The sequence below is a fragment of the Macrobrachium rosenbergii genome, chromosome 12 (genome assembly GCF_040412425.1).
Source record: "Macrobrachium rosenbergii isolate ZJJX-2024 chromosome 12, ASM4041242v1, whole genome shotgun sequence".
Taxonomy (NCBI): Eukaryota; Metazoa; Arthropoda; class Malacostraca; order Decapoda; family Palaemonidae; genus Macrobrachium; species Macrobrachium rosenbergii.
This window is the reverse complement of record NC_089752.1, coordinates 81,317,234-81,341,078: the sequence shown is the minus strand read 5'-3', so window position 1 is coordinate 81,341,078 and position 23,845 is coordinate 81,317,234. Positions and strand designations below refer to the sequence as shown.

At 44.6% G+C, this 23,845-nt stretch overlaps 1 protein-coding gene across 8 annotated transcripts in view; it reads left to right on the top strand.

The window, feature by feature from the left end:
* The window catches only part of LOC136843737 (eukaryotic translation initiation factor 4 gamma 1-like), a 721,796-nt gene that overhangs the window by 339,737 nt on the left and 358,214 nt on the right, over window positions 1–23,845 (top strand). For all 8 annotated transcript variants that reach the window (XM_067112379.1, XM_067112380.1, XM_067112378.1 and 5 more), the window contains one exon: window positions 13,479–13,641. In XM_067112379.1, coding sequence (XP_066968480.1) covers window positions 13,479–13,641 — 163 coding nt within the window. The remainder of the gene's footprint in view (window positions 1–13,478; window positions 13,642–23,845) is intronic.

Here is a 23,845-nt window from a genome sequence, read left to right as displayed (position 1 = left end):
AAACAGTGCAAAAATTACGACAAAGTGACTAAAGAATTTTTGAGATTTTCAGCAGAGTTAGTGCGGATGTAAGGAAAAAGTTTTTTCAAAAATTCACCATAAGTCGAAATATTGTGCTAGAGACTTCTTGTTTGTTGCAAAATGAAGGTAAATGATTGAATATTACTAGAGTGTAAGAGTTTTAGCTTACAATTGCATTTTTCTACCATTTCAGTCGAGTCAAAGTTGACCGAAGGTTGAAATTTCGGCACTTATCGTGATTTATATGAAAATACCGTATGTCAAAACTGATAAAAGCTACAACCATGAGTTATTTTTTTTGTTGTATTCTACATGGAATTGCGCACATTTTCATATATGAAACTTTATGTAACGGCTAATAGAAAACTGTGCAAAACACGAACGCGTCAAGAAATCGCTCTCTGACAAGGTGTCGCTGATGCTTTCTAGTGGGAGAAGAAAGAAATTCGCGCATGCGCAGCTGGATCACGCTTGTAAACTAAACAACAGCGTGATCCGTGAACTCCCAGCATCCCTCAAGGCTCGTGATTTAAAATTTTTAGCAAACTAGGCTCATACAGTAAGTATTTTCCGAAAATATTTAAAAAAACTTTTTGTAGTCGACGTATTTTACGTCCACTCGGCACCCGACAGACAATTTTTGTTGATGTAAAATACGTCCAGTCGGCGTTAAAGGGTTAATACTGATACGACAATATTTATAAAACATTTTGAAATTTTGCTCGGGTGCAGGCAGCAGCATAATCAGGCAGTGAGAGAGACCAAATTACAATAGACAACTTTTCCTCCATCTCTTTATTCCATCTTCCAGTTTAAAAAGTAAAAGAGAATGAAAAAAGTGTTGTTAGTAATGTTATACTGCTGCGTAAATGCATACAGCCATAAACAACCAAGAAACTTGTTTTGCTTATAACCGAATCCTTTGATAACAACAACCGTTTACCTGGTATTTCAACCATCGTATGGTAATAAACAATTACCGAAGGTTATAGCACAAATGACGTTAAGTAGAACAGGATTGATATATTTTTACATTATACCCTTACTCGGTATGGATAAAAGATCCTCAAGGAAATATACAGCTAAATTTAAGCTGAAAGTTGTAGCTGAAGTTGAGAAAACAATGTTCAAGCCGCTAATGACTGTACTGTAACTGTACTATAAATTATCGTGCATCGGCAACATGGATGAAACTCGACCATAATTAAAATTGGAGAGAAATTATTTCAATCAAAACTACTGGGCACAAAAGAACACATTACTGCTATTTTTATGCCGATAAACGATGAATACATAAAACTCATATTATGATGAAATCAAGTGAAAATAGCAAATGGAATCTTGAATTTTTTTACACAAAACAAACGGCCATCATCATCTATCATTAACGAAAATAATAGATAAATTAATTTCACAATGAGACGTATTTTAGTTATATTTTCGACTTAAAAATACTTCGTATAACGAAAAATAACCTTGCCCCACATAAATAAAGTATCTAGAGATTCATTCACACTAACTAGAAGCAAGAAAAGTGCTCTGAACTGAATTAAATACGGCGAAATAAACATCGCATAAATGATTTCTAAACCAAAATATTGATCGCTTTGATCGCAATTTATAATACAAAAGCAATGTAATATATACAGTATTATTGTATACAGTGAGTTAAGGCATAACATTTTAAAAGATCCATGGAAAAGATGCATATTTGTCATGTCGACGTTTGTATAATACGATATGTGAATATAGAGTACAGTATAATGTAGGATACGCTGCATATATGTATACAGTATACCATAGTGTAGGCTAAACTAATTCTTGTTTGTTATTCAATTTCTCTTTGTATTGAATTATCATAAGTCACTCTGCATGAACCTCCAGAATTAGCTGATATTAATAATTACTATACCATGTATGTATATAGTATACTTTAAAGTGTAGGCTAGGCTACCATATAAGTATACATTGTACCAAATATCCTAGTGTAGGCTAGGCTATGTTCGAGATACGTTTTGGTATTTCTTACATTTTTTCCAAAAAACTATGGCTTTTTTTTTTTAACTTAACCCCATCGTAAGTAGGATAATACCTGTATAAACATTTTCAGTTTGTTTTGTGTGTGTTTGAACTATCAAAATAGGCAGTTCTCAGTATTCATGGGTTTTAGCTATTCGTGGGGGCTGTGGTACGCATCCCCCACGAATAAGGCGGGTTTACTGTATGTGCATACACACTCACACAAGCACACAAATCTGGAGGAGAATTTACAGTGTTAGGTTTTTAATGTGGAGGTCAGCATACAGTACAAAACAGAAGCTACTTGCTTACTAAATGTGCAATCAGCAGGCATGCTCACATGCTGTGCTTGTGTACTTTTTTGTTTTATCATATCCACTGTGTTGATAGATTCATTACTGTATTAAATAGGTCACAAGACCCTCTTCAAAACTTCTATGAAATAAATAAATATACATAACAGAGAAGGAAGAAAGGATGAGAGATTTTCACACTTATCGTAACACTGCTCTGGATATTGTTCAGCCTCGGTCTCGAAGGAGCTGGTGGGCCAGCACTCTTATCAGGATGTGATTCACTGCTACTGTCATAATTAAGGAGCTTGTAGGAAATTTCAATTGCACCAGTGATTTTTGCATCATTATTATGTACTTGAGTTTTCAAGAATGAAATGAATGAAATGTGTTCTACTGAATGATGAATTGCACAAAGTGTGAACTTGCCAAAACAGAAAGAAAGCATGAATAAAGATAATGTGACAGAGCAAACGCATAAGGAGAAGTGGTGTCTTAAGGTTTCAGTCATCTTTATGATATATCTGAAAACGTGGAAAGAGGTGATTTTAACAAGAATATATTGTTCATTAATACTATTTGTATGTTATGCCAATTCATTATAAAAGCTCCAAAGTGTTACACCACTTTACTATATACATCATTATTTGGATCTTGTATCCTTTTTTATTCCATATATTAATTAGTGTGAGAAGAAAATTGATTGATATGAAAAGTAGAATCAGGTGAAATAAAACATCAAGAAAACTTATTTTTATGCAGGTTTTTAGGTATTTTTTTTCCAAATCGTTACATGTATTGTGGTATCAGGTTATCATCTGTCTAAAGATCTCTGTTAAAAGAAAGAATACTGTATTATTTTACAAAAGAAATTAAAATAGATAGAGTTTGGCATATCTGATGTTATCAGATTACCATCTGTTTAAATATCTTTCTGTTAAAAGTAAGAATCTTATATTAGCAAACAAGATACATTTGTCAGAAATGTCATATAAGTTATAACTTCCTTCAACTTGAAAACAGTTTGCTTGACATTTAGGCAGTAAAATATATTGGAGTATGAAGTTCAGTTGGCATGCCTGCATTTATCAAATGCTGAACACCAGTTTGGATGCATGATAACTTATAAACCTTGTATATTGTCAGTTTCCTTTTTGAATGTCATAAAAAACATAGAATTGAAATAAATTATTTTTACAAATACGAAGGAGAATTCAAATATATCTCATAAGGAAATTGGGAATATTGTTTGTACAACTGAATGGTTTTAATGGAAGTCACTTAGGGTTAGAAGGAATGGTATTAAAATGAACAGAATGGAGTTATTGATGCTTTTGGAGTTATACTAAATATCAGGATGTGAATAGCATTCATAAACTGAAATTAGGCTAGACCAGTAATAGGGAACTACTTTTTGTTGTATATATGGAGTAAACATCATTTACTGTTGTTGTTTTGTTATATTTGATAGGATTTATCAAAATTTTATTAGGTTATTATATGAAATGATTTAATGTTACTTTTCAACTCGACAGTATAGTCAATATCAGTATTATCTACCAAACCATTATTGATGTTAATCGTGTATGGAAATACATTTTTATTTTCTGTTTTACCTCACCATGAAGAGTATCAACATTTCTCTCAAAGAGTTGATAATTTAGTCAAACCTTCACGGTCTTAGAATTTTTGCTGTATGACTGTTCCACAGGCCATTCAGCACTGCTATGATCATTTATATATTTGCATAACAAGTATGAAATAATACAGTATATTATTGATTATGAAAAGCTAATAGCACACAATGCATGTTTACAAAGTCATAACCCATATTACAGGATATTCAGCTTTTGACAGATCAGGTGAGGATCATTAGGCCTAGCCAAACATTCATAGGTTAATATTCAACATCTTTCCTTACAGTATTTTGTTTATGATTAGTAAAAACAGAATGCAACAAATAATTTTGCTTTTTGATGTTGTATACACTAAAAGAGGCAGATTTTAGTGCCAAGATAAAAACCCACTCCAGACCAAATTTAAAAAGAAAGAAAAATTCCTTAGGCTGTCACTGAAAAGACCACAGCTCTTAAAAGATAAAACATAATAATAATAATAATTTCAGTTTCCTTTAAATTTGAATATTATTGCTCGGCTACTAGGATACTGAGCACCAGCATAATATCCATTAGTGAGTGATTGAGAAACTGTCACTATGGCACATCATTTGGGCACTGAGTGGCAATGTTGCTGTGTGCCTGCACTGCATGGCAAATAGTTGCCAGATACCACTTGCTGAATACTGTACTGCCATATTCCTTTTGTCTGAAACATCAGGGGAACTGATGCATTAATTTGAAGCCTTATACAGTAATACATGAGCTTGCAAGCTGTGATAAAATGCAGTCTACAAACAACTTTCTTACACCCACACCCTTCTCCTGGTATGTTATTTAACAAAAGAGATACTGTACCTCCAAGGTAAGTCTGAGTTATATATTGAGGGTGAAGACAGTATCAGTGTCTTTTCTTATTTGAGATTCAAATAATTGGAGTGACAGAAAAATAAAATTTCCAACACAAATTTCTTTTGAAAAAGGGATTTTGACAGAGGAAAAATCTATTTCTGAGGAAGGTCCTGTGTCACCCGGTGAAATTCCATTACAGCACGAATTTCTAGGTATAACAATGCTAGATATACCAGAGAAAAAGAGCTTTCAGGAAAGCTGGGGTTACTACCCCAGTCGATCGCCTTTTCAAGACGCCGGTATAATGAAGGGTGAGTGAAATACCACTACCACGGAAATATACTCGAAAGATCTCTCCTTATCAAAACCCCCGTAAAAGAGCGGTGAGCCGTAACAGCTCCCACCCTCAACACCCGCCAGGACGGCGACACCAGCGCCACCCACTTCATTCCATGCTAGCACTAACCCCAGACTTGGCATGTGCAAGAAGGGGAGGGAGTACTAGACTAGACAGGGAGGGTCACCGGGTGACACGGGACCTTCCTCAGAAATAGATTTTTCCTCTGTCAAAATCCCTTTTCTGAGTTCAGTCCCGTGTCAGGCGGTGAAATAGTGATAGAGAATCATGCCAAGACTGCTACTACTGGAAAAAAGGGGGGTAACCTGAAGAAAAGGCAAAATTGTAACGAAAATAACTTTAATTAAGGAATCTCTTCCATGAAGCAAGAATACTTAAAAGTAAGGCAACTTAATTTTAAGGCACACCAATAAACTTAACACTACAAAACACTGGAGGTCCCCGGTCTGATGGGGAAAAAACCTCAAAAATCTTAAAATTACTTAAAAGTAGTGAAACATGAAATGTGCACAGAACAAGAAATACAACCTTAAAACTATATATGTAAACTTAGGCTTAAACATGTAAGAGACAAGACTAATGAAAATAACACACACAATTATCCGGGTGCGTGGAGCCAAACAAAACTGTCCAGTACCCATAAAACGAAACAATTATGGCTAATCAGATTACATTTTTCCATCATCAAATACAAATATATCAATATGAAGAGCTAGGCAGTGAGGCATAAACGACCAGGAGAATAAGCAAAGAAGCAAATGAGGTAGGCGGGCGGGGGAAAAGGAAAGGATATAATTATTTAAGGTGGGGAGATGACACTTCCCACTGCTATAGTAGAATATTTCAGGGCTTCGAGTGATTTTAAATAGTGGCGTTTAAACACTAGAGGTGATTTCCAACCCGTATATTTTGATAACTCTGAAAAGTCCATATTATGAAAATAATTAATAGAAGTAGCCACTGCTCGAATATCATGAACTTTAGGAACTGAGTCTGGGTTGGCTTGTTTAATGAAATACAGAATTTGTTGTCTTATACCATTAAGAGAAAGAGTACCACCTTTCTCCCTGATAAAAAGAGGACCCGACTTACTCTGTGGAGTTCTTGAGAGGTAAGATTTAAGTGTATGGACTGGACATAAAGATTGATCTTGAGGAAGGGGCACCACCTTCCAAGGAGACCACCTGTCCTGTGGGTCTTCGTTCTTAGCTAAAAATCTAGGGTCAGGGGAGAGGAGGACTTCTCCGGATGGGAGGAAGTTAACAAAATTATCACCTCTAGTGAGAGCTGACAGTTCTGAAATTCTAGCACCTGAAGCCAAACTAAGTAAAAATAAGGTTTTCCTTAACAGATCCTGATAAGAGCAATGGAAGTTATCCAACTCTGACGCTAACTTAAGGACGTCATTGAGAAACCAAGTAACCGAATGTGGACGTGATACTGGTCTCAGACGAGCGCATGCTCTGGGGATGGATGAAAAATAAGAATCTGTAAGGTCGATTTTAAAGCCGTAAAGAAATACTTTCTTCAATGCCGACTTGACTGTGGTAATAGTGGCGGGAGCCAGACCTTTCTCAAACAGTGACCTAAAGAAGGAAACTCCTAAATTAGTCGTCATAATTTTGGCTTCAGATGCTTTCAGGAAGGAGGCTAACTTTTTGACTGCTGAGTCATATTGTCTAATAGTAGAATCTCTTTTATCTGATTCTAAAAACAGTGTTGACAGGGTCAATGTTTGCTCCTTTTTGAGCTGCGAACTTTATAAAGTCCATAAAGCTAGGGCATCTTGAATCCTTGAGGAAGCTGACACAGTCTTGGTTTGTACTGTCTGGGTCAGAATGGGCTTGGGAATCAAGACTCCATAAGCCCAGTTCCTGAAGGAGAGGAACCAATTGCTCTTCGGCCAATAGGGGGCTACCAGAGCTGGTTGACCTTTGAATGTCCTTAGTTTGTGTAAAACTTTCAGCAGCAAATTTATTGGAGGGAACAGATAAATTCTCTCCCAATTGTTCCAATCTACTGTCATTGCGTCTGTGGCGAACGCCTGAGGGTCCAGGTTGGGGGCTACGTAACAGGGGAGCTTGAAGTTGCTCTCCGTTGCGAACAGATCCACTTGGAGTCCCGGAACCCGGCAAATCCATTGGAAAGATTCCGCATCCAGGGACCACTCTGTCTCCAACGGGTAGTCCTGGACAGGGAATCCGCCACCACGTTCCGGACACCTGCTAGGTGGGTGGCTGACAGGTGCCAACCGTGCTTGTTCGCCAGGGAGAAGATAGCTACCATCACTTGGTTTACTCGACCTGATTTGGAGCCGCCCCTGTTGATGCAATGAACTACCACTGCGCTGTCAATACCAACCTGATATGAATCCGATTGGGAGGGGCGGATTTTCTTCAGCGTTAGAAAGACCGCCATGGCTTCCAGGGTGTTTATATGGAACTGCTGAAACATTGTGGACCACGTTCCCTGTACTTTCTGTTTTGGTGAATATCCCCCAGCCGCTTAGAGAAGCGTCTGTGTGGATAACTAGTGCCGAGGGGGAAACTGAAGTGGAACTGTTTTGGACAGGCCCTTGACTGTGGTCCAAGGCCGCAGTCTTGTCTTTAAGATCCGAGGGATAGAGGAGACCTTGTCCCTGAGCTTGGTGTTTGCTCGACTCCGCCACACTCTGTTTATGTCTTTTAATTTGGCTTTCAAGAGCAGGTCTGTCACTGAGGCAAATTGGAGAGACCCGAGGACCCTTTCCTGGGACCGACGGGATGCTGACTGATTTTTGAGAAACCTCTTGGTGAGAGATGATATCTCTTTCCTCTTGGAAGGAGGAGATAACGTGTGGGAGGACAGGTCCCACTGAAGACCCAGCCACTGAAACCGAGACTCCGGAGTCAGGCGGGACTTCTCCTGTTCAGCTGAAAACCCAATGACTCTAGGAAATTGGTGACTATGGACGTGGCTTCTGACACTCCGGAACAGTTGGAGCCCAGATTATCCAGTCGTCCAGGCACGCTGCTAGGGAGATTCCTTGGGACCGGAGCTGCTGTACTACCGTATCCGCCAGCTTGGTGAATATCCTGGGTGCAATGTTCAGACCGGAAGGGCATGACCCTGAAGGAGTAGGCTTGATTCCCGAGTCTGAAACCGAGGAACTGAGAGAAGTTCCGCGACCGGGGCGTGATAATAAGCGTCTGAAAGATCGATAGAGGTGGTGACGGCTCCACGCGGAAGTAGAGTCCGAACCTGAGCTACCGTAAGCATGCGAAACTTGTCGCATTTTATGTAGAGATTTAGACGCGATAGATCCAGGATCACTCTTTGCTGATCGGAGTCTTTTTTGGGAACAGTGAATAGCCTGCCTTGAAACTTTAGGGGCCTTGCTTTCTTTATTGCCCGTTTGTTGAGCAATTCTGTTACATAATCCTGTAGGATTGATGTGGGTGGCTGGTAGAATCTGTTTAGAGGGGGAGGATTCTTGATCCAGCTCCACCCTAGTCCCTTGGACACAATGCTGTGTGCCCAAGGGCTGAAGGTCCATTGGTCCCTGAACCAATACAGGCGACCGCCTACCTGCGTTCTCTCAGTGGGAGGGAGCGGGTTTGTTCCCTATACCACGTCCTCTCCCCCTTGGGGTGGTGTTAGACCTTCCTCTGTGGGGGCCTTGCCCTTCCTCCCCCTTGCAACCCTATTGAGGCCGTGAAAAAATCCACGGCCTTCATATGTGGGTTGTATGCTGGTGAGGATACATAGGAGGGCGCCGCTGGTTGGACCAACACGTACTGTTGGGGTTGGGACTTAGAGGTAGATGGCTGGGCCACTGCCGAGACCAGGGCGGCTTGAACCACCGCCTGATGGGGCCTCTTATGTCTCCTGAACCTTTTTCCCCTCTCGTCTGGGGGCCCAGCCGATTCTGGGGTCTTGCGCTTATGAGTGGGAATTCCCCACCGGCGCGCAGACTCTGATTGGCCCGTGTAGCCTCAGACATGACGGATGTAACCTCTCCTTCAGGGAAGAGGTTAGGTCCCCAGATTGAGCTTTTAATGAGCTTGTTAGGCTCGTGGCGGATTGTAGCGTCAGCAAAAATAAATTTTCTGCATTCCAGCCTAGCCATAACAAACTCATGCAAGTCTAACTGGAAGCTCGCCAGGAAAGACTTAGCTAGGACCTGGAAAAAGGGTTCGTCCGAGCCGGAGACGGCAGTAGCCTCAGTAAGACAGCCGGAGCTCAAGGACCGGGCTAACTTAGTCGGGTCTCAAACTCCGCCTTTAACAATGATTCCGGCAGCTTAGGGAGTTGTTCACTAAACTGCGTGGAAGCGCAAAGAGGGTCCAGCTTGCCTACAGTGAAAGTGGACGGGCGTCCACCCAGAACTCATTACTTCCTGGGAATACCAGGAAGTAGGGTCTGTTTCCCTTAATTGAGAAAGGGATTCCCATCAAAGCATGCTCGGGCCGTAGCCAGAGCAACTTTGTCCATGCAAGGAGTGGGAAGATCTTCTCCCAGGGTGAACATCGTGAAATTGCCCTTGAAAGGGGTCAATTTTGTGTTCACTGCCTGCCACTCCGTCAGAGTGCGCCAGGAGAGCCGACTGGGCTTGGTCTCTAGGGATGATGACAGTCTCCCTAGGTACCTTGTCTGACCAATCAGGCTTCTTCAGTAAGCCTCACGAAGCCAGGATAAGGGGGCAAGAGATCGGGGGAAGAACTCCAACTCCTCCAACCGTCTCGTGCCCAGACCGTCTAAAATAAGTTTGCCATCATGTTGGATGGCCCGGTGCGAACCGCCAAGGGTTTTCCGACATCAAACGGCGGGAGGTCCGCAGTGTCGGGGATAGAATACTGCGGTTCTGCTTCAGGTTGGCGAGCCAAACCTGCCAGTATATTGTCATAGTTGGCAAACTTATCTGAGATCTTCTCAAACCTAGAATCTAGGTCCTCCGTGAACTTTTTGTATAGTTCAGTGGCCAGGGCTTGCGCATCAAAAGAGGCTGGCGAGGAGGGCTTGGTTTTGCCGCCCTCTTACTCGCGCCCTTGCCGGAGGAGCTAGATTTACTCCCGGAGGCTACCGGTCCTGAAACCTTAGCCTTCGACGGGGGGAAGGGCAATGCCTTCTTGGAAGTCGAGGACTTATAGCCCTTCGCCTTCCATGAAGTCTTCAACTTGGGGATAGCAGACGGAGCTCTATCACCCAAAGAGGAAGACTTCACAAAACCTGCAAATGAAGATACAGATGAAGCAGGGGAGTCAAACAAAGGGGGGCCCGCCCCAATATCCTCACTTACCTCACCACTTACCACCTGGTCCTGCTCCGTATTCATTGGTTCCAAGTCGAGATTTAGAAAAGCGGCAACATCCTCCGAGACCTCGGCATACATGATGTCCACTTGAGGTGGCTGGGTCGCATCACGGATCTGTTGGATAATAGGGGTGGCAAGTTCTTCTGGTACTGCAGCGCCCACCCGTGCGCCGGGTAAAGCAAGTCCCTCAACCTGGCGTCGAGGACGTAGGGCTTCCCGACGGAACATTCCTGCCGAACCCAGCCACCCAGGCCCGGAGGGATTCCAAGGCAGACTTCTTGGAAGCTTCATCCGCCTGCAAGGAAACCTGCAGTTAGTCAGGAATGAAAAGACAGACGGAGAATATAAACAACGATCGTATGAGGAGCATGGACCGGAGGAAAGAAGACTTTCACTTACCGACTCGTCTTGGATGGTTGAGGAGAGAGCAAAGCAAACCTCACAGCCATCGGGTGCCAAACAACCAGGTCGTCCAGTCGGACCGCACAACCAGCGTGGGTCCGGCACACTCGTGCCCGTAGGGTTGTTGAAGGGAGGCGGTACACCCGGCTCCTCACAGCGAACAGTCTGTAAAGGTAACAGTACATGAACCTCACACTCTAAGCAAAATAAAGTCGGCAAGGCTGGAAACTCAACTACAACCGGAATACTCCGGCGTGAAGAACTACCAAATTAAACTGGGCCAATAAGCTTTAAATGCACAGAGTGGAAGGTAAGGATTCAGACCCGGAAGACTCCGGGAATGAAGGAACGAGAAACCAGGAACCAACCATAAGGGCTGCCAGAAAATTAACGGCGGAGCCCCGGTGTGGGACCGAATCACGTATATGGTAGAACAAAATAATAATAATAATAACAATAATCAGAAATAACAATGATGGTAACACTCCGGAGACCGGAGGAGTCCGTTACGCTAGCGTGACATAGAATCATCCCACATTCACCACCCCGCCGGAGAAACAAATGGGTAAAGGATCTATGTTCATAACATACGGCGGGGCCACACCTAAACCCTAACTTCGTAGCTCGATGGGGAGACGAGAGGTTTGAGACAGGATCCGAACACGCTCGAGCAAGCGAACCACCCATCCCACCACAGCGAGCTGGGGACGATATGGGAGGGAGCGAATCCCTCTACCAATAGGAGAAGTCCCTGACTCGGAGAAAACGCCATCTAGCGTCACCCGCACGCAGTCGCAGCAAGGCTGAGGGGGAGGGGGGGTGAAGAGGAGTAGGCTACCGGAAGGGGAGAGGAGACAAGGAGAACATGACACCCGCTCAACTGCATCCTTCCTTCCCAATGAACTTGGAAGGAAGCCTACTCCAGGGAGCTACACAGCCCAAAGTCCAACTCTCCTAGGCGTAGCCTAATATAAACCTAACCTAGTATAGGTTAGGAAGGAGAAAAGGGTGTAAAGGAGAGGAGGAACCAACAGGAGAGAAATTTTGTGCCGAGAGCCAACCAGGAACAGTAGGGGATTAGTAGGCGACTAGCCTAGAGGAAACACACCCAAAGAACTCCGATTCCCCCGGTGGAGGAAGAGGACTAAGGGGCTCACTCTGACCCTAAAACGATCCCTGTGGAAACAGCAACAAAACTCCCTCAACCTGATCTCCGCACCCAGGGCAAGGGATGGAGCCCACACTACAACCATCATATAAAAACAATCAAAATAAAATTACGTTCACAGGAAGCGTAGCCTACCTCAAAACATTTTAGGCCCACCAGAGGTAAACTACACAACCAAAAACAATAAACAAATAAAATTAAAAATACTAAAACTAAAAGAAGAGCACCATCTTCAGGAATAACATAATAGCCTATGAGACTAAAGGAAAAAGAACCCAACCTGGTGGGGGTGGTACTTGGACGGAGCAACTCCTAAGAGAGGCCGACAGGCCAAAAATGCAAAACAAAAACTAAAATTGGAGGGGGAGCCACACTGCACGGAACCACCAGGAAGGAATTCAAGGGCTAAAATCTATATATATATAGCGACTAGGAGAAAACTCCGACCGAAAGAACAGAAGGAGTCGTCTCGCGGTCGACATGGCTGACCGGGACGCGTGGCGTCATAAGAAGATCCCAATATTTATGAAAATACGAGACCAAAACAGCCATAAACAGATCAAAACCCCACAAGAAGATGGTACTTAACTTAGAGATGGAAAAGGTGCTCGAAGCCATTGTAGATGAAGTAAAAAACAATCCAAAAAAGGGACGAGCACACAAAAAGAAGCGAACGTGTCACGTGCTAGAAAATGGAATGTAGTGGGTGGCGCTGGTGTCGCTGTCCTGGCGGGTGTTGAGGTGGGAGCTGTAACGGCTCACCGCTCTTTTACGGGGTTTTGATAAGGAGAGATCTTTCGAGTATATTTCCGTGGTAGTGGTATTTCACTCACCCTTCATTATACCGCGTCTTGAAAGATTTATCGACTGGGGTAGTAACCCCAGCTTTCCTGAAAGCTCTTTTTCTCTGGTATATCTAGCATTGTTATACCTAGAAATTCGTGCTGTAATGGAATTTCACCGGCTGACACGGACTGAACTCAGAAAATGTGTCCTTTTTTCCCATAACTTCACATCAGTATACAGTATATTATATTCAAATTGTATAATGCTTTTCTTGAGTGTATAGTATCTTGGATATTTCGGGTCTACTCTGAATAACCCTTTTTTCCCCAAGTTCTACACGTGAACAGTATTTTATTCCATAGCATACCATGTGGCCTAATGAAATTCTTGTATTATTTCTTGTTTTATTAATTTTTGTATGGGTGATCCAGCTTCATTTATTGATGAAGCTTACAGGCATAATGCCTTTAGATCTTGGAAAGATTTTTATTATTTATGAAGCATTAAAACAGTTTTAATAAGGGGTTTTTGTCAGTACCATATTAATTTACATTATTTTGTGTGTATTAGTTTTATAGAATTTTAAAGGGTTATTTTATTTTATAATGTTTGAGACAAATGTGTATTTAGTGTAGCTTTTTTTCACAAACTATATATTATTCTCTAACAGAGTGGTGGTGTAGGTGGTCACGGGACAGGGGGAGTGGGCACTGGTGTAGGCCAAGTTGGGGGAGTTCCCCCTGGGCCCAGTCCAGCACCCCCAGGTCCTCCCCATGAGATAAGCCCACAGACCTTACCCCCTGGATCCACACAATCAATTCAACAGGGTTCTGGTAAGTAAATAAGAAAAAAAAAGATTATTCAACCGCAAATTTTTCTTATGTAAATGTTGTTGTGTAATGTGACATTAATGCTGTCTGGTCATCATCTTACAGGGTTGAAGGGATTTTGGGCAACTTTGGTAGAAACTTTAGACTACTGTGCATAGATTTACATGAAATAGGATTATCAGTGTATTCCATCAGTTTGTCTGTCAATATGCCCTTTGTTTTACAAGTTGTCATCACACTTACCATGTCATTGCAGCTACTGTATGTACAGTTGGTGGACTTTAGTCAGGCTTGATAACAAAAAATTGAACCATCATTCATAGGTATGCATGAACAAAAAAGGGATTTTGACAAAGGAAAAATCTATTTCTGAGGGAGGCCCCGTGTCACCCGGTGAAATTCCATACTAACACGAATTTCTAGGTATAAATATTGCTAAATATACCAGAGAAAAAAGCTTTCAGGAATGCTGGAGTTACTACCCCCAGATCGAGCATCTCCTAATGAAGACGTCGGTATAACCAAGGGTGAGTGAAGGATCACAACCACAGAGCCACACTCGATAGACATCCCCATGTCAAGATCCCCGGGAAGAGCGAGGTGCCGTACCAGCGCCCACGCTCACCCGCCCACGCCAAGCGGCGACTCCAGTGCCATCTAACTCATTCCAGACTAGCACCACCCCCCAGACTTGGCATGAGCAAGTAGGGGGCAAATCTGCTCCTGGGAGGGTCACCGGGTGACACGGGCCTCCCTCAGAAATAGATTTTCCTTTGTCAAAATCCCTTTTCTGAGCTCAGCCCCGTGTCAGCCGGTGAAATAGTGACAGAGAATCATGCCAAGACTGCAAAGCTACAACAGAAAACAAAAGGTGATCAGAAGAAAAACACATGCTGTGAAAAAATAGAATTAATTATGATATCTCATCAAGGAAAATTAGATTTAACAACAGTTAAAATACAGGTGGAACAACACACACCCAACATTATAAAGACACAATGAAAATGTAAACTTAATCTAAGAACAAAGTAGAATGACAAAAATACAATACAATTAGGGTGGAATAAAGGGCCCCTACAACCTAATGGTATAAACAGTAAATATAAACTTAAATCTAAGAACAATGAGATATATACAAAACCAGGAATTGAGGTACATGAAGCAAAAAAAAAAACTGCTCCAGTACTTCTATCTTAATCTAAATCCACAGCATATCAAAACCAATCAACAAGACAAACAATAACCAGGTAATACTAGTATCGATTATGAGGAGCAAGGCAGTGAGGCATGATTGATCCAGAAAACAGGCAGAGAAATAAATGAGGCAGGCGGGCGGGGGGGTGAAGGAAAGGGATTAAGGATAATTAAGGTGGGGAGGTGACACTCCCCCACCCACTGTAGAAAATTTCAGAGCTTGAGTGATTTTAAAAATAGTGGCGTTTAAACACTAGAGTGATTTCCATCCCGTATACTTGGTAAGTTCAGCAAAATCCATATTATGAAAAAATAATTAGTAGAGGTAGCTACTGCACGGATATCATGAACCTTTGGGACTGAATCCGGGTTGGCTTGTTTAATAAAATACAGAATTTGCTGTCTTATAGCGTTCAACGAAAGAGTTTCACCTTTTCCCTGATGAAAAGAGGACCCGACTTAAACTGTGGAGTTCTTTGTAGATAAGACTTTAAGGTATATACTGGACATAAGGACTGGTCCTGAGGAAGAGGCACCACCTTCCAGGGGGACCACCTGTCCTGAGGGTCTTCATTCTTAGCTAGGAACCTATGATCAGGGGAAAGGAGGACTTCTCCGGACGGGAGGAAATCAACATGATCATCACCTCTAGCGAGGGCCGATAGCTCTGAAATTCTGGCACCTGAAGCCAAGCTAATCAGAAACAAGGTTTTCCTTAACAGATCCAGATATGAGCGTTGTGAGTTATCAATGTCAGTGGCTAATTTCAAAACATCGTTGAGGAACCAGGTAACGGAATGTGGGCGTGTTACCGGCCTCAAACGGGCGCATGCTCTAGGGATGGAGGAGAAGTATGAATCTGTAAGGTCGATTTTGAAACCATACAAAAATACCTTCTTTAAGGCTGATTTAGCTGTAGTAATAGTGGCCGGGCAAGGCCTTTTCAAACAATGACCTAAAGAAAGTAACCGCTAGGTTAGTAGTCATAGTTTGAGCTTCAGATGCCTTTAAAAAGGATGCCAGTTTTTTGACTGCTGAATCATACTGTCTGAGAGTAGAATCTCTCTTATCAGATTCTAGAAACAGAGTGTTGACGGGATCAATGTTTGCTCCCTTTTTTGCAGCAAACTTTATAAAGTCCATAAAACCAGGGCATTCTGAATTCTTAAGGAAGCTGACACAGTCTTTGTTTGTACTACTTGGGTCAGTCTGGGTTTGGGTATCTGATGACACCGCAACTTGAGTTCCTGGAGCAGAGGGAACCAGTTGCTCTTCGCCAGTAGGGAGCTACCAGAGCTAGTTGGCCGTTGAATGACCTGAGTTTGTGCAGTACTTTCAACAACATGTTTATTGGGGAAACAAGTAGATCCTCTCCCAACAGTTCCAATCTATGGACATCGCATCCGTGGCGAAGGCCTGGGGTCCAGGTTGGAAGCCACGTAACAGGGAAGCTTGTGATTGTTCTCCGTAGCGAACAGATCCACTTGGAGTCCCGGAACCCGGCGGCGAATCCAATCGAACGACTCTCCGTCCAGAGACCACTCCGTCTCCAACGGAGTAGTCCTGGACAGGGAGTCCGCCACCACGTTCCGCACCCCCGCTAGGTGGGTGGCTGACAAATGCCAGCTGTGCTTGTTCGCCAAGGAGAAGATAGCTACCATCACCTGGTTTACGCGACCTGATTTGGAGCCGCCCCTGTTGATGCAATGAACCACCACGGCGCTGTCAAACACCAGCCTGATGTGAATCTGGCGGCGGGCGGAGTTTCTTGAGAGTTAGAAACACTGCCATAGCTTCCAAGGTGTTTATATGAAACTGTTGGAACATTGTAGACCACGTTCCTTGAACTTTTGTTTTGGTGAGTACCCTCCCAGCTGCTTAATGAAGCGTCTGTGTGGATTACCAACGCCGGAGGGGAAATTGGAGTGGAACCGACCCGACAGGCCACTGGCTGTGGACCATGGCCGAGCCTTGTTTTCAAGATTCGTGATTGAAGAGACCCTGTCTCTGAGCCTGACATTGGCTCGTCTCCGCCACACTCTGTTTATATCTTTTAGTTTCGCTTTCAAGAGCAGGTCCGTCACTGAGGCGAACTGAAGGAGCCGAGAATTCTCTCTTGAGACCGGCGGGATGCTGCTTTGTCCTTCAAAAATTTCCTGGTAGCAGCGGCGATCTCCTTCCGCTTGGGTGGCGGGAGAGACAGCCTGTACAAGGACAGGTCCCACTGGAGACCTAGCCACTGAAACCGGGATTCGGAGTCAGGCGGGACTTCTCCTGTTCAATTGAAAGCCCTAACGACTCCAGGAACTTGATCACTATGGCTGTAGCCTTCCGGCACTCCTGAACTGTTGGAGCCCAGATTATCCAATCGTCCAGGTAAGCCGCCAGGGAGATCCCCGGGACCGCAGTTGCTGAACGACTGTTTCCGCCAGTTTCAGAAAAATTCTAGGGGCTACATTGAGTCCGAAGGCATGACTCTGAAGGAGTAGGCTTGTTTCCCGAGCTTGAAACCCAGGAAGGGAGAGAAGTTCCAGCGCAACCGGGACGTGATAGTAAGCGTCTGAAAGATCGATAGAGGTGGTGACGGCTCCACGCGATAGTAGAGTCTGTACTTGAGCCACCGTAAGCATGCGAAACTTGTCACATCTTATGTAGCGATTTAGACGTGACAGATCTAGAATCACTCTTTGTTGATCGGAATCTTTCTTTGGAACAGTGAACAACCTGCCTTGAAATTTGATGTCTTACTTCCTTTATTGCTCTCTTGTTGAGAAGCTCTGTCACAAAATCCTGTAGGGTTTTGGAGTGGGGTTGGTAAAACCTGGTCAAGGGAGGGGGATCCTTGATCCAGCTCCAACCCAGACCTTTGGACACAATACTGTGTGCCCAGGGACTGAAGGACCACTGGTCTCTGAACCAGTAAAGGCGACCACCTACCTGACTGGTCTCAGTGGGAGGAAGAGGGTTTGTTTCCTCTACCACGGCCTGATTTTCAACGGGAGGCAGATCCAGCTCTGCCTCTGTATGGGGCTCAACCTCTGCCCCCCCTTGTACTTCTATTAAGGCCGTGAAAGACCCCATGGCCCTCATAGGTGGAATTGTACGCTGGAGAGGAGACGTGCGATGGTGCAGCAAGGGTTGGGCTGGTTGAACCAGCACGTATTGATGGGGTTGAGCCTTGGAGGTGGAGGTTGGCCCACCACCGAGACTGGGACAGCCTGAACCACTGTCTGGGGATGAGGCCTCCTGTGCCTCCTGAACCGTTCCCCGACTTACCCTGGGAGCTGCCAGCTCGGGGTTTTCCGCTTGAAGGTGGAGATACCCCAACGAGAGCGTAGGGCTTTGATTGGCCCTGGTAGCCTCGCTCAGGACTTGTGAGACTTCGTTCTCTGGGAATAGATTAACCCCAGATGGAACTCTTCATGAGCTTGTTAGGCTCATGACGAATGGTGGCATCCGCGAAAATGAATTTAAGCACTCCAACTTCGCCACCATGATGTCATAAAGTCTGACTGAAAACCTGCTAACAGGATTCAGCCAGAACCTGAAACAGCTGCTCGTCTGCACAGGAGACGCGACCGCTTCTGACAGACACAAGGAATTCAAGGACCGGCTTAGTCTAGTCCGTGCCTCAAACTCCGCCTTCAGGAGAGCTTCCAGGAGTTTAGGAAGCTGCTCGCTGAACTGAGATGACGCACAGAAAGCATCCAATTTACCCACTGTAAAAGTGGACGGGGCGTCCCTCCAGAACTCCCCACCTCCCGGGAATACCAGGGATGTGGAGTCCGTCTCCCTGAGCTGAGGCAAGGGTTTACCTTCGAAGCAAGCCTGGCCTACTCCGAAGGAAAGGGAAGGGAAAAACGACTAAGACCTCCATACTCTCACCCCACACATAGACGTAGCCTATGACATAAAACAAAGGGGGGAGAAGGAAAGGGGGGAAACGAGGGAGCAACAGGGAGAGAAATTCCCGAGTCGAAGACCAGCCAGAGCCGAACGTAAGGGAGTGCTATAAAAGCATGGAGGAGACACACCCACAGAAAAAATCTCAACCCCTCCGTAAAGGAGGGGGAAGAAAGTGGGGTCTCACTCCGCCACCCAAACAACGGTCAGAGGAAGGCACGACAACAGAAACTCCCTCAACCTGCTGACCCTCTCCTCTCGCCTAACCTAACTCAGGTGAAAGGGAGAGCAGGAGGTCAAAGGCGCAATAAAAAGCCTAACATACACTAGGCTACAATAATTAAGATAACCAAAATAAATCACCATCATATGTGCAAAAATAATAAAATAAAATAAAATAATTTTGTGCTTGTGCTAGGCGCATAGCCTAACCGAGGGAGGCGACAGGGTGAGCCTGACGTCCCCACGGAACTAGACAATGAAAACAGTTAACAACATGGTGTCGAGCACTAGCTAAATAATAATAAAATAATTATAATTATAAAGCTAAAACTGTCCAAGAGGAAACATCCTGGGAGTCACCTAAAGCGGGAAGATGACGGAACCCGATGGGAACCCGAAGATACGGATCAAAAACATTATCGTTAGAGAGACACCAAACAACCCAGCTTAGGAAAAGCCACTAGGATGAATCCCTGGGAATAAAGATAAGAAATGAGCCCGACAAGGAAAAACCCAAACAGAACAAGCTGGACAGGTAAACCTCGCGGACAACATGGCTGGCTGGGGGACGCCATAAGCGTCATAACAAAGCCACGTATAATTAATAATTACGGGCTAAGACAGCCAAACTTATCATAAAACCCCACAATAAGATGGTACTTAACTTGAAACGGTAAAGCTGCTCATTGACATGCTTGCAGATGAAATTAAAGGGCAAAACACAAGCCAAACAGAAAAACAAATCGCAAGATCAAGTGCTAGAAATGGAATGAGTTCAGATGGCGCTGGAGTCGCCAATTGGCGGCCGGGTGAGCGTGGCGCGCTGGTACGGCACCTCGCTCTTCCCGGGGATCTTGACATGGGGATGTCTATCGAAAAGCGTGGCTTTGTGGTTGTGATCCTTCACTCACCCTTGGTTATACCGACGTCTTCATTAGGAGATGCTTTCGATTTGGGGTAGTAACTCCAGCATTCCTGAAAGCTTTTTTCTCTGGTATATTTAGCAATATTTATACCTAGAAATTCGTGTTAGTATGGAATTTCACCGGCTGACACGGGGCTGAGCTCAGAAATCAATGTATTTACCATTGTACACTTTGCTTACTTTAGACCTACATGACAGGACATTACAATTTCCTGTTGTTCTGTCCTTCATTTTTAGCTTGTTATTGGAGGTTTTCCAGTAGAACTTAGAACTTTATTCAGAGGTAGACCATCATGCACAGAAGTATGTGAGATTCAAGTTCACCTAGTTTTGCTGTTGTAGGAAAAGTTGCAAAACCAGATTAATCAAATTTTCATATGATTCTCATACAATTTACGGTAAATGTCGTGGGCAGAAATATAGTAGGGAGAAAACTTGTGTTAAATGTATGATTAGCAAGAGTAGAAAGTACTTAAATCTCAACTAGACAAGTTAGAGAGGGATAGGGAAAGGAAAGCGGCCTCCAGAGCTTAGAAATGAGTTTCCCTTAGCCTAGTATTTGACCCTACCATAGGTTAGAAGATAGCTCTGCTATTCCTTTATCCCCTTTTCCTTTTTTTTTTTCTCCTGCTAATCTCAAGTTCCTCGCTGGGTGAGCGGGTTCCGTTCTTAGCTACCACTCTGTTGATCGCGAGTTCGAATCTCTGACCGGCCAGTGAAGAACAAGAGGAATTTGTTTCTGGTGATAGAAATTCATTTCTCGCCATAATGTGGCTCGGATTCCACAATAAGCTGTAGGTCCCATTGCTAGGTAACCAATTGGTTCATAGACACGTAAAAATAAATCTAATTCTTCGGGCCAGCCCTAGGAGAGCTGTTAATCAGCTCAGTGGTCTGGTTAAACTAAGATATACTTTTTTTTTTTTTCCTGCTATTCTCCTGCTGCTAGCCCTCCTACTTTTGATTCACGTACTCCTGCACCTGGCTCCCTCGCTTCTGAACCTGATGCCATTACCAGTCTAGAGTTTAGGTTTGACAAGAAAATTATCCTACTCATCAATACAGTGGTGGAGTTAGGTGCGTCACTAAAGGCGTTTATGGGCAAACATATTCAGACAGCGCCACTTCCCGCAAGTGACAAATGATAGTGTTGTGCAAGTGGAGGAGTTGGTTACTTGTCCCGTTGGTTCTCCTAGACCTAGGTCACTGTCCTGCTCCCCCAACCCTGGGAGAAGACATACCAAAAGTCCAAGGGAGGCTGAGGGGGGTTTGCCCACAGGTAGTCGCGCCCCCAACCACATCTGTAGTACAGTCCCAGGTGTTGGTAGACAGTCATAGGAAAGGCTTGTCCAGGGATGTGCATGGCTTGTCCTCAAGCTCGTCCAACGATAGTGGCGTGGACAGGAAGCACCATAGACCTTACCTGAACTCTTCCCGTCCTTTTAAATGCTCTTCTGCAAGCCTCAGTCAGAGTCCTGATCCAGTGGGGAGTCCAGTCCCTGTTCAGAAGTAGAAGCATTCTCTTTGCAGTCGCAGGCCTTCATGCAGTTACTCACTGGACCCTTATGTGTCTACTTCGGTCCACAAGTGCCCACACCTGTCCTCTTTGGACAGTTCGGAGAAGTCTCACCTGTCCGCTCGACTTTTGTCCACAAGTGCCCACACCTGCCAGCTACCAAGCACCCAGCACCAGCCCATAAACGCCTGGTGCCAGCTACCAACTGCCCAGCACCCGCTCACGAATTTGTCCAGCGTCCACTCACGAGTGCCCACTCCCGGGTGCCCAGTGCCTGTGCCTAGGCACCCATTATCAGCTTAATCTTCCCAGAGACTGCGGTCTCCTTCGCCTCCTCCAGTCAGACCTTCAACTTTGACTCCTTCACCTGTGGACCCGGACGAGTCTGCTCTTCCTCTGATTAAGCGTCTGCCGCCAGTTGTCAAGCATCCGGCTCCTGCTTCCAAGTGCCTGGCACCAGCTCTCAAGTGCCCAGCACCAGCTCCCGAGCGCCTGGCGCCAACACTTCAGTATCAGTTTCCTACTCGGAGCACAAGCACCCGTTTCCAACCACGGATCTCATAGCCAATGCAACTCTCCTTCAGTGTTTGCGGGTGAACTTCCCTACCCTTTTTTGGCTTCAGCTAGCCCCTGGTCTCACCTACCTCGACCTTCCTGATGACAGACCTAGGCTCCCCACAATGATACTTTCCTCGTCTTCTAGAAAGGCACTCGAGATTGAAGCTTGGTTTTCTGCTAAGAGGGAGCAAGGTAAGGCTTCTTTTGTCTTTCCTTCCTCATGCTTAATCCATAGGAGGTTTCTTTCCTACACCACCGAGGAAACTACTTCTTCCCTACACTCTGCATTTTTATCAGCAAAAATTATGTTTTTCATCGGTAAAACTTGACCTCCTTGTCAAAGATCTCTTTGAGTTGTTTGAAGTTTCAGTATCTTGGACTGGATGGTGAGAGTGCTAGCCAAGAAGATTGAAGATTGCAATGGTGTAGTTGGAGACTTCACCTTGGCTAGGAGTCCTTTCTCATGGAGACAAGACCATGAGGGATGGCTCTCTTGAACTTGCGGCTCTATTCTCTCGCTGAGGGTTTTGAAGAAAAGAGTTTTTGGTGCTCCCGTTCTACTAAAGGAGTCACTCAGGCCCAGAAGTCGGACCTCCAGAGAAATTGACTTGGGTTCTTCTGGCGCATTCTTCCAAACACCCCAAGGATTCGTCCATGTTTGTTTCTAAGACATTCTCTCCTCCCCAGCAACATTACTTTCGTGGAAGTAAGTCCAAGTCCAGTCTAGGACCTGCTCCAATGTCTGCTTCTCGGCCAGAACTATCAAGAGGAGCTCAAGTCCTTGCCCAAGAATGAGGAAGAAGTCCTCTGTGCACAAGTGGCAGCCAGTCTTCTCAAGTTTTGGGAGAAGTGGAGTATCAGAGGGACTGAGCAATGGACTGTCAAGGTTCTGAGGGAGGGCTTCTCCATTCTGTTCACGGAGAGCCCCCTTTAGTCCCTTCTCCCATTGTTTTGACAGCCTACTAAGAGGCTCAAGAAAACATTCGGCCCTTTTGGAGGAGGTCTCCTCCCTTGAAAGAGAGTTATAGAAGAAGTCGAGGACATCAACTCTGAGGGCTTCTACTACTCTCTCTTGGTGGTCCCCAAATCATCGGGGTTTGGAGACCAATCCTCAGTGTAAGCGCCTTCAATCTCTTCGTCCGGCAGATGATGGTTAGATGGAGACAAACTAGTCAGTCCTTTCATCCACTCACCAGGGCAATTGGATGATAACCTTGGATAAGCAGGACGCAGGGACAGGGAAACAGCGTCTAAACACCTGTCTCCTCATGGAGCGCCTGGTGCCACCCGAGTGCCCAGCGCCGTCCAAGCCCCCATCGCTTCCCTGGACCCAGCGCCAGCTAAATTTCCAGTTTCAGGCTCTTTGCTTCAGCCTCTCTACGGCACCTCAAATGTTCACTGAAGTCCTCACTCCTGTAGCAATGACTTCATTTAATAAGCATTAACATCAGTCTATATCTGGGCAACTTGCCTCTTCAATCCCTTTTGAGGGAAAAGTGCACAAGGGACTTGTACATCTCCTCTCTCAGGAACTGGGAATTATCATCCACCTTCAGAAGTCCCAGTTGGCCCGTCACAAGAGTTCCTTTGTTTGGGGATGAGTCTCAACTCCTGGACTTTTTGAGCTATTCTGTCTTCCAAGAGAGTCGCCAGCTGCCTTCAGACGGTCCACAAGTTTCTAGCCCCTATGTCTTGCTCAGTCCATCAGTGGATGAGCCCACTGGGGACTCTGTCATTCACCAAGACGTTCATCAAGTTATGCAAACTTCTCATGAGAGTTTTGCAATTCTTTCTGTAGGCCAAATGGAACAGGGAAACAGCAGGACGGCTACATGTTTCCCATAAACCCGATAATCGAGTCAGATTGGCATGGTGGCGTTCTGAATGTA